Here is a 20,320-nt window from a genome sequence, read left to right as displayed (position 1 = left end):
TGACACCTCAAATTATCCGGAAAATCATGTTTTATATAGCACAAAAAATAAGCAAATTTTAGGTAAAATGAAAGATGAAGTAGGGGGACTCCCCATTATAGAATATGTTGGGTTACGTGCTAAAGTATATGCAATTCGCACTAAATCTGATAAAGAAATAAAAAAAAATTAAGGGTATAAGAAAAAATGTAACACGTATGATTTCTATCGAAGATTTTAAGGATTGCTTAAACAATAATCGAACTATTAGAAAAAAACAAGCACAGTTTCAATCTAAAGAACATGAAATTTTTACAGTATCTGTTAATAAAATTGCTTTAGATCCTCATGGTGACAAGCGATGTATTCTTAATTGTAACATTCATACATTGCCATGGAGACATTATCAGTTACCATTGAAATATTGTGATAAGTGTAAAATGTAAAATATTTTTTTTAAGAAAGTAAGTTTTTCAATCGAAACAGCATAGTGATAATCAATGTAAAATATGTAAATAATATTTTAGGAGAAATACATAGAAATGATGTCTTATCAGGATGAAAGAAAAAATATTGTAAATGAATTACATAAATCTGCTAGAAAACACTATGCTAGAATTCCTGTTATTACCAAAGGTATTCACAAATTATGGCAGGCAGATCTGGTAGAAATGAATAGTGGGAAATTAAAAGGACTAGCAAAAATTAATAAAAATTACAAATATTTATTAACTGTCATAGATACATTTAGTAAGAAAGCATGGGCGGTGCCTGTGAAACAAAAAACTGGTGAACATGTTGCCAAAGGTTTTGAGTCGATTTTAAAGCAAAATCAGATAAGTCCTAATTATCTTCAGACGGATAGAGGGAAAGAATTCTACAACACATACTTTACTCAATTAATGAAAAAATATAATATTAAGCATTATTCTACATATACTGAAATAAAAGCTAGTATTGTCGAAAGATTTAACAAAACATTGCGTAATTTAATGTGGAAACGCTTTACTTTACAAGGTAATTATAAATGGCTCGATATATTACCAGAATTACTAAAACAATATAATCATACTAAACATAGCACTATCAAAATGAGACCTGCAGATGTAACCAAAAAACGAACAGGTTTTATTATCAACCGTGTATTGTAAAAAATTTGCTTCCTTTAAAGGAAAACCAAAATTTAGAGTGAATAATTATGTTAGAATAAGTAAGGCGAACAAGCAATTTCAAAGAGGATTTACTCGTAATTGGACGACTGAAATCTCAAATAGCTGAAGTATTCCTGACAAATCCACCGACCTACCACTTAAAAGATAGCAAGCAACAACCTATACAGGGACGTTTTTATGAACAGGAATTAATGAAAACCAAATATCCTCATACGTATTTGATTGAAAAAGTTTTGCGGAAGAAAAATAATAAAGCCTATGTGAAATGGTTAGGTCTGCCAAAAAGTGAAAATTCTTGGATTGATTTAAAGCATACTATATTGTAAAAAAAAGAAAAGAAGAATTTATAGGTGAAGCATGTCATCACAAGTATTTCTTGTAGATTTTATAATTTCAAAAAGTGAATTTTATATTTTAAATTCTAGCAACACTGTAAATTTTCGTTGCTTAGTTAAATTATCATCATCATCACGAGGTCTATGAGTATCACAAGTAAAAAGTATATTAAATCAAATTTGTTCTTCCACAAACGCTGTGTTTTTATGTAAAGGAGAAAAGAAAGCAAAATATTTAAAAACGCTATTTAAAATAAATGCAATATATCTGTAATAGAGATGGAATGGAAAATTCCTTTTACATGTATGGTAGCAGGTCCTACAGGTTGTGGAAAATCATATTTTGTTAAAACATTTCTTAACCATTATAGTAAGTTATTTAAAAATATTGTATGGTGTTATGGTGAATGGCAACCATTGTATGATACTCTTTCAAACTGTACGTTTAAAGAAGGTTTACCTCAAAATAATGAATTTCAAGCACATGAGGGTCCACATCTTGTCATTATAGATGATTTAATGCGTGAGTGTGATCATCGGATTGTAGATATATTTACTAAGGGTAGCCATCATAGAAATATAAGTGTAATATTTATCACACAGAATATTTTTCATCAACAAAAAGGAATGCGGGATATTTCGTTAAATTGTCATTATATTGTTTGTTTTAAAAATCCTAGAGACCAAGCTCAAATTAATTATCTCGCACGACAATTGTATCCAGGTAATACAAAATTTATTCAAGAAGCATATCAAGATGCAACTCGAATTGCACATGGTTATTTACTCTTTGATTTAAAACAAAATACTCCTGATGAGCAGCGAGTTCGAACAAATATCTTTCCAACAGATTCTTTTAATTATGTTTATGTACCTGTAAAAAAATAATTGTAATATGGTTTATATTCTAACAACTATTTGTGCTTTAATAGCCGTAAAAAAAATGATTAGTAAGGAAAATGCACATTTGTTAAAACTTTTAGCAAAGTCAAAACCGAAAGCACGTAAGGCAATTTTACAAAATGCAGATCCTGATTTAATTCGCTCTATTTGTGAATGTTCCTATAACGTATTACAAGGAAATGTTCCATTAAATAAAACAGAGATAAATAAGCTAAAAAAAATATAAAAAGGAACTGAGATATTTGGTGAAAAAAGGTCCGTCATTAAAACAAAAGAAAAAACGAATAATTATACAAAAAGGTGGTTTTCTTACTGCTTTGCTTGCACCTATTATTGGAGGTATAATATCTAGTTTAATTAAATAATTATGCAAAACGCACAAAAACTTATTTTAATCGCACCAGAAAAATTACATCATTATCAAACGATATCTAATCTTGATGATGAAATGAAAGAAATTTTAAATAATAAAAGTTTAAATGCAGAAGAAAAATGGACAAGATATAGAGAAGTCTTACAAAAATATTTAAATATAATTCAAAAACCGGCAGCAACAGCAACTACTACTATGGAGGAAGAAGAACAAGAGGACGAGGAGGAGGAAGAGGAGGATGATGAAATAATATCTACTCTCCCTGAAATTTGTAAACGTAAAGCAAGACCTTTATTACGTAAATTGAAACAAAATCCAAATATTCAATGGGACGATAATGGAAATGTGAATATTAATAATAAATTAATTCCAGGTGCAAATATAGTGGATTTGATATCCGATTTTGTTAGATGTCGTAAGAAAAATATTTCAGTTGCTGGCTGGAAACCTTTTGCTCCATTATTAGCAAAAGCCAATATACCCTTAGAGTACATTGGTAATCCTCAACGAATAGATTATATTAGAAAACTAACAGAAGACGAAGCGGACGAAGAAGATGGTCCTCCACCCCGTAAACGCAAATGGTGTACTTATAAGCAATAATAATAATATTCTATTGTAATCTATTGATATTTTTAAGTATATAGAAAGAAAGAAAGATGAATGAGCCCTACCTCAATTATTACATATATCAAGCAGGAGGTAATTATAACGTGTATAGAGGTACAGCATATCAAGAAGGTTATGGCATTGGTAGTTTTCTAGGAGGTTTATTTCGTACTGTATTTCCTTTATTAAAACAAGGTGCAAAAACTGTTGGTAAAGAATTGATACGTACAGGAATTAATGTAGCAGGAGATGTACTAGATAATAATAGACCTATTGAAGAGTCTTTGCATGATCGATGGCAAGAAGCTAAAACAAATTTAAAAAATAAAGCTCAAAATAAATTAAATCAAGTGTTGGAAGGATCTGGAAGAAGAAAAAGAAAGAAAGTTCATTTTAGTGGTGGTGCTGGTGTGAAACGGATAAAAAGATCCAAAGATATTTTTGATTGATTAATTATGGAGCAAAGTGATAGTTTTTATCTCACACTTCCTAGCAATAGTTCTATGGAATATTTTCCTCAAAATACTCTTGCTTGTTATACTACTAAATTATATCAACCTATTGTACTGGAGAAGGGAGTGTGGGAAACAGCTGTTGTTGAAGTACATTATACAAGTTCATTTCAGAATGTTTCCAAATATACAAATAATATTTATTATCGTCTCATGAATACAAAAAACTGGAACATAACTCAAATCTTACCAGGCCACTATTATCATGTTGATGATATTCTATCTCAAATTAATCATAAAAGTGATATATTAAATTTACAATTAAAAGTCAAAGCATCAGTGAAACGAATTGAAGTTAATAGAGTAATAAAAGATCAAGAGAAGCATATAGAAGTACGCCTATCTCCTGAACTAGCCAGAATACTAGGTTTTGATCACATTCAACAAGAAGATATTGCAGTTGTTCATCATGCTCGTTATCCACCTGATTTACAAAAAGCGCTACCTACACTTATGTATATTTACAGTGATATTGTAGAACCACAAATGGTGGGTGACACCGTAGCTCCATTGTTACGTATTATAAATACAAATATTACAGAGCATGGTATTAATAATGTACATATTTTTGATAATCCTCATTATGTCACTGTGCAACGTAAACAATTTGATCAAATTATTATTGATTTAAGAGATAGTACAGGTAATCCACTTCCTTTCCAATATGGCAGTGTATGTGTAAAATTACATTTTCGTAGACGTAATATGGTATTGTAAATTTTACCATGTGTGAATATTAATAGTAAGAAAAGAGAAAAATGCAGTGTGAGTGTATGAAATCAGAATTAGATTTATTTGCTGGTTTACCCACTCAAACCAGTATTATAGGTAATAAAATAGTTACATATAAGCCTGTGGCTTCGATAACTGATAATGCACCAATAGAATTTGTAGTCCCCGGTCATGTGGATGACTATATTGACTTACCGCACACAAAGTTATATGTTAAAGGTAAAATTACTAAATCAGATGGTTCTAATTTAACTTCTGCCGATAAGAAAATCGGCCCTGTAAATGATTTTCTCAATGCAATGTTCAGTGAAGTGCAATTATATTTAAATAATCAAATTATTTCCTACTCTTCACATACATATCCATATCGATCGTATATTGAAAAACTACTAAATTATAATGCTGAAGCTAAAACAACGCATCTTCAAACGTCAATGTGGTTTCAAGATACTGCAGGGCATATGGACAGTGTGGCCGATGCTAATGTAGGATTTAAACAACGTTTTCTTCTCACTGCTTTAAGTCAGTCATTTGAATTATTGGGTTATATTCATGCTGATATTTTCAATCAGGAGAAATTTTTACTGAATGGTGTACAATTGCGTATTAAACTAATTCCAGCTAAACCTACATTTTGTCTAATGGGTGACGCAGATGCTGATGGAAAAGTTGTAATTACAGATGCAACATTACTTGTGAAAAAGGTTGATGTATCACCAGCAGTTAAAATAGCACAAAATAAAGTATTACAAAATCCTAAATTTAGAATAAAATATCCTATAACAAAAGTGCAGGTGAAGACAGAAACTCTGCCACAAGGAATTATGGATAGTACACTTCCAGATCTGTTTTCAGGCATAGTGCCTAAACGTATTATTATTGGTTTTGTTACTAATGCTGCTTTCAATGGTACTTATCAAACAAATCCATTCAATTTTCAACATTTTAGTATGTCATTTTTTACACTGTATGTTGATGGAACTCCAATGCCCTTCAAACCTTTACAGCCAGATTTTGATAATAAGCTATATGTACAAGCATATTCTACGTTATTTACAGGTTCAGGTATTTATTATTCTAATCAAGGTAATAATATTTCACTCGCTGAATATCCTAATGGTTATACTCTACTAGTGTTTGATTTAACTCCTGATTCAAGCGCAAGTGCTGCATTTCATACTAGTCCACAACGGCAAGGAAGTGTACGTTTAGAGGTTCATTTTAAAGAAGCACTGCCATCTCCTGTAACAGTGATTATTTATGGTGAATTCTCTTCAGAATTAGAAATTGATTTCCAGAGGAAAATATATATTAATTAAAGAAAAAAAATGTTAAATACAATTGAGCTTTATGAAGCATTACAACAAAATTTGCCTAAAGATCATTTTATTGGTGTGTATGCTGCTGATGAGTTACCTTTGTTTATTCATACATTTCCAGCCGCCATAATTATAAATACTGATTCTAGTGATAAGCCTGGTGAACATTGGGTTGCTGTTTATATATCTAATATGTGTGTGGGAGAGTATTTCGATAGCTATGGTATACCTCCCTATATACAACATCATATAAGGTTTTTAAAACGAAACTGTCTGTATTATACATGGAATAATAGACGTATTCAAGGTGATTTATCTCAATTTTGTGGACATTACTGTTTCCTATATCTAGCATGTCGTGCATCTGGTTATACGATGCAGGATTTTTTTAACAAATTCTCACTCACTACTATTGATGCTAATGATATTATGCTTTATTCATTTATGAGAGTATGATGATGTTATTTTTTTAAACTCCGCCATTGCCGGTCCCATGCCCTGGATGAGAAAGGAGGAGGGTTGGGGGTGTTGCTACCCTCGTAAAAGAAAATAATCTCTGCTATGTGTTCGTAGGGGTTGGAGAACGAGATCACCCTTTAAAATGGACTATGTTTAATCTTCCATGGAACGAATACAACCTCATTATTGTCTTAGTTTTATGTAATTTCTAAGTTCACCCCCTAAAATGGAGGTCGTAAAAGACCATACTCTAAATAAGGGTGGAACAAGTCTTATGTATCTGCTGTGTGTTCACCCCTGCTATGTTTCGTAGTCTCTGTCTGATGTGCTATGTTCAAATAGGGGTTGGAAAACGAGTACTCTTATGCTCTGTTCTGTGTTCATAATCTCAGTGTAATTTCTGCTATGTTAAAATAGGGGTTGAAAAAAAAAGCCATGTTCTTTTATTAGCTGTGCTATGTATTATCTGTTCTGCTGTGTGTTCATAGTCTCAGTGTAATTTCTGTTATTTAAAATAAGGGTTGGAAAAGTGCTCATAAAAGAGAACGAGTTCACCCCTAAAAAGGGAACGAGTTCACCCTGCTATGTTAAAATAAGGGTTGAAAAACGAGTTCACCCCCTAAAAAGTGCTCATAAAAGGGAATGAATACACACTTGTGTGTTACGTAGTCTTATGTATCTGCTGTGTGTTCATAGTCTCAGTGTAATTTCTGCTATGTTAAAATAAGGGTTGAAAAATATGCTCATAAAAGGGAACGAGTTCATCCCCTAAAATGTGCTCGTAAAAGAGAACGAATACACCCCCTAAAATGTGGTCATAAAAGGGAATAAATTCACCCCTAAAATGGAGGTCGTAAAAGACCGTGGGCTCACGGTGTACGGTGCTCGATTTCTCGTATCCCCCATATGTCCCCCGGCATAGTGTGTAAGGCGGCACTGGGAAACTCGTTGTCTGCTTCAGGCGGGACTGAGAAAGTGGGTAGAGGGTCAGTGGCGCAGAACGCCCCTTTTTCTACTACTTATAATAGAATACAGACAAACATTACTTATCTAATTACGCAGTCTACTTCTAGTAAATAACGGTATAAATGTCGCTTAAGGAGAATACATCCAACGAATGTTCCTTAAAATAAAACTCATTTCCTCAACTTATTGAAGATCTTAATTTACTTATTCAATTGCTTGGCGGCAATAGCTCAAAGAATTTCGTACTTAATTATTTAACACACGAATCACATTACACATCATCCTAAGAGAGTGTATGCCTGCCATTGCATTAAACAATTATTAAGCACCGTTTGCAATGTTTCTCTTTAACCCTTTATTTACTAATGGTATTTTAGAGTGCCACCGAAAAGAAATCATTATGGGTTCGAACGGTACTCCTTGGAAACAACTTCTATGTTTCGCAAATCTACTAATAGCTGGCAGCATGATGTAGAAGAAAGATATTTCCCGCTAATGTAATTTTGTTTCAGATAATCAAAAGGGCTGAGTCGTCGTTTTCACTATCCAGTGTTTAAGAGACCCGTTAACTTAATCTAATAAAATTAGGTGCTCGATTTTTTTAAATTTTTATCAACACGATTCATAGTCATGTATTTTTAGGACTGGAAAATTATATAATTTATGGCTCTTTTTTACTTTCTTCTCTGATATTCTACGAAGAATTTCGAGTATCCTTCTCCATGAACTGTATTTGAAACTTCTTTGAATAATTGAAGGACACATATACGTAGCTCAGATGTAAGCAGTGGCACATGTAGCCAGGGGTAAGCGGTCATTTCTCTCCATACACTTTTTTAAACACATATAACATATATTTCGAAATAATATTTGGTCTAGGAATTAATTCGTGCGGGTGGACAAGAGATGGCGCAACGAACGGAGCGTCCCACAGTTCCGTGTATCCACACATGTGTTGCAAACCCCTGTCATCGCGTATCGTTCGTAGTATAGGGCAGTGGATTAAAGCGTCAACAACACCAGTTTGTAGTTAAGTGAACATGGCGCAATTTGTGCCTGATAAAGTGTTTTTGCGGGGTGTCCTGCTGCATTACTTTAACATGCAGAAAAGTGCGACTGAAAGTCATCGTATTTTGGTGGAAGTGTATGGTGACCATGCTCTAGCTGAGCGAACGTGTCAGAAGTGGTTTGCACGGTTTAGAAGTGGTGATTTCGGCTTGGCAGACCAAGAGCGAGCTGCACAGCCAAAAAAAATTCAAGACGAAGAATTGACAGCATTGCTCGAGCAGGATTCGTGTCAAACGCAGGAACAACTTGCAGCAGCATTAGGCGTTGATCAAACAACAGTCTCCAAACGCTTGAAAGCCATGGGAATGATTCAAAAGATGTCACATTGGGTTCCACATGAATTGAAAGACAGAGACGTTGAAAGACGAAAAACCATTTGCGAATTGCTGCTTCAGCGACAGAGCAGAAAGGGGTTTCTGCATTGAATTATTACGGGTGATGAGAAGTGGATCCATTACGAGAACCCTAAACGAAAAAAGGCCTGGGTGAAACCAGGTGAACCAGGTCCATCACAACCAAAACGAGATATTCACTGTGCAAAGGTTATGCTGTGCATATGGTGGGATATGAAAGGTGTAGTGTACTATGAGCTGCTGCAACCGGGTGAAACTATGAATGGAGAACGTTATCGACGACAATTAATGCGTTTGAAGCAAGCTCTGGCCAGAACACGACCAGAATGGGAGAACAGACATGATAAACTTATTGTTCAACATGATAACGCTCGCCCACATGTCGCAAAACCGGTCAAAACCTATTTAGAAACTGTCGGATGGGAAGTTTTACCCCACCCGCCGTATTCACCAGACGTTGCTCCTTCGGACTACTACTTGTTCGATTGCATGAACAACGATTTGATTGGACAGCGGTTTACTTCTTCAGAAGATAGCGAAACATGGGTCTCTGACTGGATCGCTTCCAAGGATGAGGACTTCTTTCGCCACGGAATCCGTACATTGCCTGACAGATGGGCGAAAGTGGTGGCTAGCGATGGACAATATTTTTCTTAAGGTATTTATGTATTTTGTGTTTGTACTACAGCTTCAATGTGTGCGTACCAACCGCACGAATTAATTCCTAGACCAAATATGAAAAAAAAACACTAAACATGAAATGTGAAAGATTTCAAATAAATGAAAGTCAATATTCATATTTCTTGGTTGTAAACTGATGAATGTGATAGAGGGTAGAATGAGGCATTCTTCTCCCATGTCTTATTATTGGCTTTTTTTCTAGTCATTAGATGAATCAAGTGGTATGAATAAAATTTGCCATTACTTTTGCGACATGCTTGTATCGCTGGATCCATCAGATGAATTGCGAGAACTGTTAATATATTTGGAAATAATTGTAATCTAAAGAAGTTTAGCGGTGCACCACGCATTATCAACTTGGTGGCATTATACATTCATGTGAAGGGTAGGAAACAAGAATAAGTTAGGCGTAAGAAAAGCGTATCTGTCGGGGTACGGAGCAATTTTTCTCAGAAAATCCTTTGTTACTAATATAGAAAAGGCAGAGAAAAGATACCGAGCGTTACTCAGTATAAAATATTCCCGTCAATTGTTACCAACAGGATGAAATATATGTCGCATTCTTTGTTAGGAGTCAAAATGATGTGAGGGAGCAAGAGGCAGGGCGGGGGCAGTGGGAACATCCAGGAGTTTAAGAATGTCCGGTAACTAAATAAATTAACTTGTACAATATTTATGAAATTCTTGTTGGGTCGAAATTAATATTGATGTACATATTAAGTTCGACATTATTGCTGTGCTATTTAGGCTACTTTGGTCTGTCAGTAACGTCCAAATTAATTTCAAAGTGCCAATGAAGGTCAAAAGTGCACTTACAACGTCATGATTTATTTAAGAAATACAGAAAAATGTTTGTAACGATTTCCTCGTATCCTGTACATTTTGGAAAAATTAACATCCATGATCTGACGGTACTTTTGAGGCAAAGTGACGGCCAATAATTCAGAAATGACGTTTTGCAATTGCCACACAAAAATATTTCATTGTGGCCCGATCCAAGAAAAACACCTTACAAGTTCATGTCTAATTACATTGTTTCAAAATGTCGTAAATAAAGAGTTAAACGATAATATAACGAATAATCATTAAACATGAAACAAAAACATGTAAAATTATAATTTCAAGATACTTCGTTGCAGAAGAAGCATTGCAGTGTTCACAGAAGCAAAATATCGAAAAAATGTATGTATTCATTTGCACAAATCGAAGCAGCAGAATTAGTGATGTGAAGTGAAAAATTTTCCATTTTAGAAAATTTTCCCCTATATTTTCCGAAAAATTTTCCGTACTAAACAAATATCAATGACGAAGTAGCTATTCCTCATTATCCATAAAATTGATTGAATTCATTGCATAGAAATGTTAAAAAGTGGAAGATCGTTTAAAAAAACTCAAAATTTGCATGGCTCAAAAACTTTCCGGTACTATGTAGGGAACATTTAATGAATGGGAAAAATTTATTTGTCTCTGGAAACAAGTGAAAGCAATTTTCCTGGTTGAAAATTTTCACTATGATGTAGAAACAAGTAGAAAAACTTTTCATAACCCGGACAATTTTGGATATTATGTACAGCCATGTTAGGTGGAAAATTTTCCACTACATTTAACTGCACATTGATCGATAAAATTGAATTCCTGTAGAAGAAAGTTAGAGAGCAACAAATTATAATTTTCCAATTAACTTTCGTGAACTGGAAAATTATTTAATATTTCGAGAAAGTAAAACTTACATAGTGTTTCTCCCTCTCTGTCTGTATGTGTGTGTGGTACGTGTAAAGTTCAGGGAACATAAATAGAGTTCGTAGAGTACAAATATGCTATCTTATTGTTTAAAATGTAACAAGAAAGCGAAAAGAATCCTTTTTGAATTTGTAAGTTATTTAAAAAAACTATTTCTAAATATTTCTTCACATATACGCCTGCCGACGTAATGAAATAACTACATACAAGTTCAAGTTTCTTATGAATATTATTTCTGTAACAGAAAACAAGAAGAAATATTTTGATTTTTTTGTGTTTAAAGCTATGAGAAAACATCGTGTTATGCGTATTAAATTAACGAAATATAATTCTGTGAGATCAAAGGTGAACTTTGAGAGAAGAATACATTAAAGCTTATGAAACATTTTTGCAGAATCGTTAGATTTTCACTTCTTGGAATGTCTTTCCTACAATATTGTAATATGACTGAAGCATTTTGGTGAAGGACGATTAATATTTTATTGGTTTTGGCTTCAATATTTTATAAACCTTATTATATTAAATGCAAATAAAATTCAATTTCCAGTCTGGTGCTGTAGGTCATTCACACGTGCAAAGAAATTAAGGAAGTCTCATAATAATTTAAAACTATGTCCAGTTAAAACATTCTTTTAAATAGGAAATATATAATTATGTTATGTAGCAATGTACCAAGGAAATAATAACACTTCCTACTTCACATTATGAGGTAATTCTAAAAATGTAATGGTAAGTGGAAGAAATGACGCTACCAAAAATAGGAAGAAAAGGCAGGTGGACAGAAGAGTAGGGAACTCGAAAGAGTTTTGAAGTGACCATCTGACTAGAAGGATCGACATCTCAAAAATCTTCACTCGTCAAAGTCTGGGTGAGTACAATGCTGGTTACTATTTGGTATCACACTTTATTAATCGCCCTTCACCAAAATGCTTTAGTCATATTACAATATTAATAAGAAATAAATTTTACGGCTAAACAACGATGTAGGTATAAGTGGAGTATGTTTTTAATGAATCGGAAAATTTTCCGGAAAATTTACATCACTGAGCAGGATAATTAAATAAAGGATTCACAAATTTCTATCATTTTAATGCTATCAGATCCTATCGATTTTGATTGAATTTTAATTTTCTTACAGTCTTTTTCTTCAACATATTGTTTGTCATTTTTAAGTTTAACATCCCACGGTTATCCACAAAGGCTAATAGAGAGGATGAGGATTAGAGGCATAATAAAGGTGGAATGAGAAAAGTGGGAGCCTCAGAAGTACTCCGAGAAACAAAAACAAATGGTGTTAGCACACCACAAAACCAATTTATCGCAAATGTCATACAAAGTAGCAACAAATGCTATTTTATGTATAAGCTTTGCCCGCGGTACAAATTCATTTAATCATTTAAAATGTAATTCCTCGTATGTCCGAATTATTGAATTTTGGCACTAACCTGACGAGAAAATAATCACGTATGTTATAGCAACCCTCGTACATCACAAAAACCGATTACTGAGAAACAATGTATTAATAGCGTTAACTTGCATGTCGATTCTTGACAATTTTAAGTCATCTCCTATTGCAGCGAGTTCGATGTATTATAGCCATTCGTGTTGTGAGGAGAGTAACTATATCAGCTTATCAGTTTTTTTTTTGTTTTTTTTTATACGGATAACGTCCTTTCCGGAAGGCATAACCAATTAGTATTGTTAATACATGGAGTGAAGTTCTTTTCTTTTACTGAAAATTTAACAAATTGGACACACAAGCTATCTTAAACGAAGATATGATGAGACCCGGTATAATAAGCTTCTGGGACACGAAACTTTATATGCCAGGTTAATTAAGTCATGTATTAAAATAAACTGTTTACAAAAGCTGAATTTCCGGTTGGTGAAATAGGAGTTCGTTACTCTTACGATATACAGTAAAACTGTCAAAAGGTTCTTAGCGGGCATGTGCGGTTTGTTAATCAGTTGGATGTTGACGGTATTATAAAAAACTTACCCGCTTTCCCTGTCTCCACGATAAACAACGAAGAGGAACTATTATCCGTATACACTGTTGCAAACCAATAAGCAGATAAATAAAACAAAAATAAGCATAGGTCCTTCAAGGAAGTAACTTTCTCTTCTATTAATATAATAATAATAATAATGATATAGAATCAACCCTGGACAGCCTGTTGGACCGATGTTGTATATTTACCCGTATGAATCGCGTTGGATAGTTTGACCATATGAATACGGTTGGCCTGATAATCCCGTTTTTATGAATACGAGTTCAGTCTGCCATTATTGTAAATGGTGCAATGTTTCACTTCATTATCGTAAAACTAAACGTTCCATTTATCATGTAAGAACTCTATCGTAAACAGTCTATCGGGTCAAACGAATCAAATGGGTTTATAAGGTCTAACGGTCGAGTAAACCAAATGCAAAGGGTAGCGGGTGGGTACCTGCTTACTCGAAAAGTTCAAGCACTAATTATAGATTAAAATTGTAATTAAGAGCTCTAATTCTCTGCATCCACTGTTTTTAGTTAGCTGACCAAGTAACTTGCGGTTACATAAATATAAATGTAAAATGTAAATTATTGCATCATATTATTGTATTCACCATCAACGTGATTTACAGTTAAGAGCTAGCGTGATGCACTAATGCACTTATAAATAGCATCATTACTGTTATTATTTTTATTATCATTATTAGACAGGCCATCTGTCTATAATGTTAATTTAAAACGCCCCTTTTTTAGAAAAAGAAATGGTTAGAAAACACTGTATTAAGTACAAAGATCCTAATATATATTAATAATATTAGGTAAGCAGGTTAGCAGGTTAATATTTGACTAATAAAGCTATCATTATTAATTTCCTTTGTGGGGTATCCTAATTTGCAGTTTGTCCACTTTTTATACACGTTAAAAATCACATTTGGAAAACTGATCAATTACTGACCTGCCTAACTATATCAATTAAAGAGAAATAATATACTTACTAACACACAAATAAGGAGAATGCTTATTAAGCCTACTGCTAACACTATTATTCTTAACAATAATAATAATGATAATTAAATTAATGGCGCAACAGACTTTACAAGGTCTGACGTTATGGCACTCATTCTTGTAAGGTGATGTGTTTCCAGCAGATCGGGTACATTGGTCGTTAATGCTAGCTTCCTAGACTACAGTTTGCTACTTTTTTTTTCAAGAAGCTTCCCAATTGTCCTCGCGACGCTGGATGGATGCCGTAACATGAACACCGTCTGGTGAGTACGAATGGTCATACCTATTTTTCCTCTGACCAGACTCGGTACTGCTCGATTTCACATTTTAATGTAGATACGGCATTGGTAAGAAAATAGCAAGGGCAATTTGAAGTAGTGAGGAAATTAGATAGGAAATATAGAGAACCATTGACTCCCTGGAGCTAAGACCAATAGCGTAAATACAACAATCATCAGCTACGCATTGAAAATATTCGAAATAGGAAGGTCTCGATTTTAAAACTGTGTTTCTATTCCTTTACGCAGTGCTTGAAGAAGAAGATCTAAGGAAGTACACTATATACTCCCCCTCTGCTATTTAGAGCATGCCTTTACGTCGCTTATGGTGAAAGCCTTGGATCGGGAGTAGAGAAGTTTTGCTATATTTGATAACATTTACATACTGCCCGGCATATTTTATATCAAAGTAATTTGTGATTTTAGCTGAACAAAGTATCAAGATAACCAACAACGTTCTGTTACTTTCTACCCATAACCTCTAAACATCGATATGTCACCTACGAGGTACCTGAAAGATGAGATAGTCCCTATCAGTATGGACGACCTTCTGCCATGGCCATGGAATCCATCACGGTAGAAGTTGGTGGGAAGTGAAACGAAGCATGTATCAAGTGCACTTTGCAAATCTACTAGGGATTTCAACTGGCGCCCTCGAAGGTGAATGTGCAAGAAACAGAATAGGTGAAAACCAGACGATGCAATATCCGGGGAGTATGGCAAAGGCAATAGTGTTTCTCCTCCAGGGCGTAGAATGGTGTCAAGTCATCCTAGATATGTAAGGTTTAGTGTTGTAATGTAACAGGAGGACCCCTTTATGATTGAGTGGTGCTGGCTCCAGAGTTTTGAGTTTTTCTTGAACATGGCTCAACTCCTGACAGTATAAAATTGCACTGATTCTCTGACCAGCTGGTAGCAGTTCCCGATGCACGATGTCGCGAGCACTACACCAAACACACAAGAAGACATTCTGGTGCAGTGCTGGTTTTTACTGTTTTCGAACCGGTTCGTGAGATGCTAACCAATCATAACGGCCCGCAGAGCTTCCTACAGAACCCACTTCTCATCACATGTCAACATCCTGTCCAGAAATGGCTCCTTTTCCAGACGACACAGCAAACAAACACAAGAGTCGGCTCGCATTCCCTCTGACAGGCAGCAAAATTATGTACAACCCACCGATCCAACTTTTAGCGCTTCCCAAGTTGATGGATGGTACTTCCACTCCAACTCAATTGTAGTCCCTGTTCCTCACATGTGTAGTTACTGTTAGCCACAAATGCTGCCTGAAGATCTTCATTTTTTACATGTGTTGGTCTTGCCGCATGTGGTGTATCTTCGAGTGTTTCCTTACCGTTCTTAAACTTGTCAAACCACCGTTGTATCCTCCGAGTAGTCACGACACAATCACCGAGACCTTGACATATCTTCAGTCCGACTGCAGCAGCGTTTGACCTCAGTTTGAACTCGTACAGAATACATGCCCTTAAGACTTTATGTGGAGGTCACATGCTTACTCAGTCCTTACGCAACTTCACGGTGTAACTGAACTGCCAAAACTAGGTAGTATGTAGGATATACTCTCACCAACAACTGACTTTTGCCTTAACTCTAATCGCATCCAACTCATGGTGTGAGGACCTCTGAACAAAAAGCGACAGAAGTTTATTGGTTTCCTTATAGAATGAACTAGCTTTCGTATACGGTCACATGACATGGGCATGGTAATGCCCAGGAACCGAAACGTACGTTCCTTAATCACGCTACTAGAAGTCTATACCAGTGTAAAAGGTACTGATGCCAGACGGAATAAATGCTATAAGATACTATTATTATAACCGTAATTGGGTTACCCATATTCAGAGCTGAATGTAATTCTATCAGAGTTGAAGTAGCAACGTCGAAATCTAGTTACAAAGAATTCATAGTAAGGATAAGTACTTCCCTAAATCTTGAACTTCGAGAAAAACACCTTCGTATCACGAAAATATCTTCAGTTAGAGGGTAGTGTTATAGGTAAGGCAGTAAGATACTGTTGTCAATAATAGAAATCGTATTACTGAATTTTTTGCCCGAAAAATACACATACTTCCTATTACAGATAGTTTTTTAGAAGACTCCTATTAAATGATTTTGAGATTTGAAGGCACTTTAAGGTATTGCTGATCGAACGCTTTACTTACGAGCACTTTTTATAAGTAGAATTGCTCCTAGCATTAGTCACTAACTTGTCAGAACTCAATTATGACACTCAAGGCTTGCTGTAAAGAGAAGGTTTATAGTGATTTCCCGTTACGTTTTGAAACTTATTTCACTGCCGAGTTGTCTCATCTCATATACAGCTATGTATTAGGTTGCGTTCTTTCATGTATTCAAATGTTTGTAATTCCATTAATTCAGTTTAAGTTAAATGAAAACAAGAATATCTAACTAAGTATTGCAAGAGTTGAAAAGAAATACTTATATAAACATAAATCTGCTTAAAGAAACGGATGAAAAGTACCTGCGGGCCTGAGGATTGTCATCTTGCTCTCGGTGATCATTTTCTTCAACGTCGTCTCTGTGATCGATCTGATCTCCAATACTGGTAGATTTGTCACTGCTCAACTGTTTTGTATTGTGTATAAAATCGGAGGACTTTGGTTTGATGTCATTCAGAAAACATTTCGTTATTACAAGTATTTCAGCTGTTGATAAACGTTTGACCAAACATATGGCTCTTGAATTTAGTTTCCAATCTGATATTGTTTCATCCTGATTAATTTCGGAAGCGATATTTTTTTCTTCCACTGCACTTTCTGCTTCCTTACATTCCAAACGTGCTGCAAGCGGATCCTTATCATAATTAGTATTACTAGTACATAGTTTATAATTACATTCCTCAAATTGTTCGTTCTCTGTTTTTACTTCAACTTTAATAGGAACGTTTTCTGTTTCCATTTCAATTCCATTACTAGAGAACTTCAAATACTGATAAGACATTTCGCTTGTTAAAACCTTCAAGTTGGGCATTTGAAACTTCACCACTTAATGTTAAACAAGAACAAACAAATCTGAAAAGAATAAGAAAAATATTATTTGTTTTGACAAAATTTATTGCCGTGCGAAAGAGAGAAAATATCGGTAAGTTCCAGCCCGGTTCTAGAATACATGTCCTCCTTCCCATTTAGCAATATTAAAGACATGAAACAACGTGCTCTGCGGGGTTGTAACCCGCCTTCACTCGCTAGCGCTCCCTCGGTAATGCTCTGTGAAATAAATTTTAAACATTGGTACCGAAAAAAAAAAAAACAACTACTTACGAACCTTTATCCAGGGACCTGTGTTCTAGAACCTTCCCGTAAGTTCCATTTCAGATGAAATTAAGTTAGCGGGAACAATTCTTTGGGATCAGACTAGGCATGCAATATGTAACGAAACTATTTTAAAGTATCTGAATTTCTCCTACAACTCATACGAAAATATCTATTTACCTGAATACCAAAAAATAGAAAAACATACGGAAATATCAAAATATCGATTAATATCCGCTACTTTCTTTTCTATGTTGTTAAAGCAAAACAGAGTATACTTCTCTACGTTACATACAAGTATATTATAGGGCTATATAGTTCATTCATTCTTTTAGACATCCATGTCGTGCATTATTTGTCAGAGACCAGTACATAGGACTTGCCAAATAATATAAAGACATTTCAATATAACTGATATTACATTAATTTACAAACTATCACCCAAGTATTCATTAATATCATAATACATTTCGTTACGAAAAAAATGAATAGTTCATTTTTGAAATTCAGTATGATTTTGCTATCCTTCAAATAACTTGGGAGCTTTTAAACAACTTAGCGGACATACGAAGGACACTTCTTTTGGTGTACGCAAAGATTTGGTATGCACCTCGCCCATCTTAGCCACAAAATCCAGCCACAAAACTAAGGACGTTCAAGGTCATCCACACAACACACAGGGTTGCAAGCACTACAAATTTAAATTTAGAAAAATAAAAATCCCATAGCAAGCTTACTCCACGCTCAAAAGGACCCATGCAATCATCATCCCTATCATCCCTTTACATAATATACAAAATTTTGTGTGCTAAATGCCATGGTATCAATACCACAAGACATAAACGAAATGGTTCAAATTTACAAAAACTTTTGTGGCCAGGGTCGTGCACGTTCACTAGCGGGTCAGGACCCATGCGATCATCATCCCTATCATCCCTTTACTTACTAAACAAAAAATTGTGCTGTAAAATGTCGTGGTATCAATACCACAACACATAAACGAAATGGTTCAAATTTACAAAAACTTTTGTGGCCAGGGTCGTGCACGTTCACTAGCGGGTCAGGACCCATGCGATCATCATCCCTATCATCCCTTTACTTACTAAACCAAAAATTGTGCTGTAAAATGTCGTGGTATCAATACCACAACACATAAACGAAATGGTTCAAATTTACAAAAACTTTTGTGGCCAGGGTCGTGCACGTTCACTAGCGGGTCAGGACCCATGCGATCATCATACCTATCATCCCTTTACTTACTATACAAAAATTTGGGCTGTAAAATGTCGTGGTATCAATACCACAACACATAAACGAAATGGTTCAAATTTACAAAAACTTTTGTGGCCAGGGTCGTGCACGTTCACTAGCGGGTCAGGACCCATGCGATCATCATCCCTATCATCCCTTTTCTCACTATACAAAAATTTGTGCTGTAAAATGTCATGGTATCAATACCACAACACATAAACGAAATGGTTCAAATTTACAAAAACTTTTGTGGCCCAGGTCGTGCACGTTCACTAGCGGGTCAGGACCCATGCGATCATCATCCCTATCATCCCTTTACTTACTAAACAAAAATGTGTGCTGTAAAATGTCGTGGTATCAATACCACAACACATAAACGAAATGGTTCAAATTTACAAAAACTTTTGTGGCCAGGGTCGTGCACGTTCACTAGCGGGTCAGGACCCATGCGAACATCATCCCTATCATCTTTTTACTAACTATACAAAAATTTGTGCTGAAAAATGTCGTGGTATTAATACCAGAACACATAAACGAAATGGTTCAAATTTACAAAAACTTTTGTGGCCAGGGTCGTGCACGTTCACTAGCGGGTCAGGACCCATGCGAACATCATCCCTATCATCCCTTTACTTACTAAACAAAAAATTGTGCTGTAAAATGTCGTGGTATCAATACCACAACACATAAACGAAATGGTTCAAATTTACAAAAACTTTTGTGGCCAGGGTCGTGCACGTTCACTAGCGGGTCAGGACCCATGCGATCATCATCCCTATCATCCCTTTACTTACTATACAAAAATTTGTGCTGTAAAATGTCGTGGTATCAATACCACAACACATAAACGAAATGGTTCAAATTTACAAAAACTTTTGTGGCCAGGGTCGTGCACGTTCACTAGCGGGTCAGGACCCATGCGATCATCATCCCTATCATCCCTTTACTTACTATACAAAAATTTGTGCTGTAAAATGTCATGGTATCAATACCACAACACATAAACGAAATGGTTCAAATTTACAAAAACTTTTGTGGCCAGGGTCGTGCACGTTCACTAGCGGGTCAGGACCCATGCGATCATCATCCCTATCATCCCTTTACTTACTATACAAAAATTTGTGCTCTAAAATGTCGTGGTATTAATACCACAACACATAAACGAAATGGTTCAAATTTACAAAAACTTTTGTGGCCAGGGTCGTGCACGTTCACTAGCGGGTCAGGACCCATGCGAACATCATCCCTATCATCCCTTTACTTACTATACAAAAATTTGTGCTTTAAAATGCCGTG

At 35.0% G+C, this 20,320-nt stretch overlaps 1 protein-coding gene across 4 annotated transcripts in view; it reads right to left on the bottom strand.

The window, feature by feature from the left end:
- The window catches only part of LOC145673567 (uncharacterized), a 37,884-nt gene extending 19,350 nt beyond the window's left edge, over positions 1-18,534 (bottom strand). Inside the window, exons 1-2 of one of the 4 annotated variants that reach the window (XM_081743403.1) lie at positions 18,342-18,534; positions 16,984-17,533 (exon numbers count right to left, since the gene is read on the bottom strand). In XM_081743403.1, coding sequence (XP_081599529.1) covers positions 16,984-17,492 — 509 coding nt within the window. In that variant the 5' untranslated portion in view covers positions 17,493-17,533; positions 18,342-18,534. Of the gene's footprint in view, positions 1-16,983; positions 17,534-17,953 lie in introns of all 4 variants that reach the window. The other 3 variants (XM_081743401.1, XM_081743402.1, XM_081743404.1) reach the window with 3 other exon arrangements.
- Between the last annotated feature and the right edge of the window lie 1,786 nt (positions 18,535-20,320).

Source organism: Thermobia domestica, chromosome 16 (assembly GCF_964235325.1).
Source record: "Thermobia domestica chromosome 16, izTheDome1.hap1.1, whole genome shotgun sequence".
NCBI lineage: Eukaryota > Metazoa > Arthropoda > Insecta > Zygentoma > Lepismatidae > Thermobia > Thermobia domestica.
The sequence above is the reverse complement of the archived record's forward strand: the minus strand, read 5'-3'. Positions and strand labels throughout refer to the sequence as shown.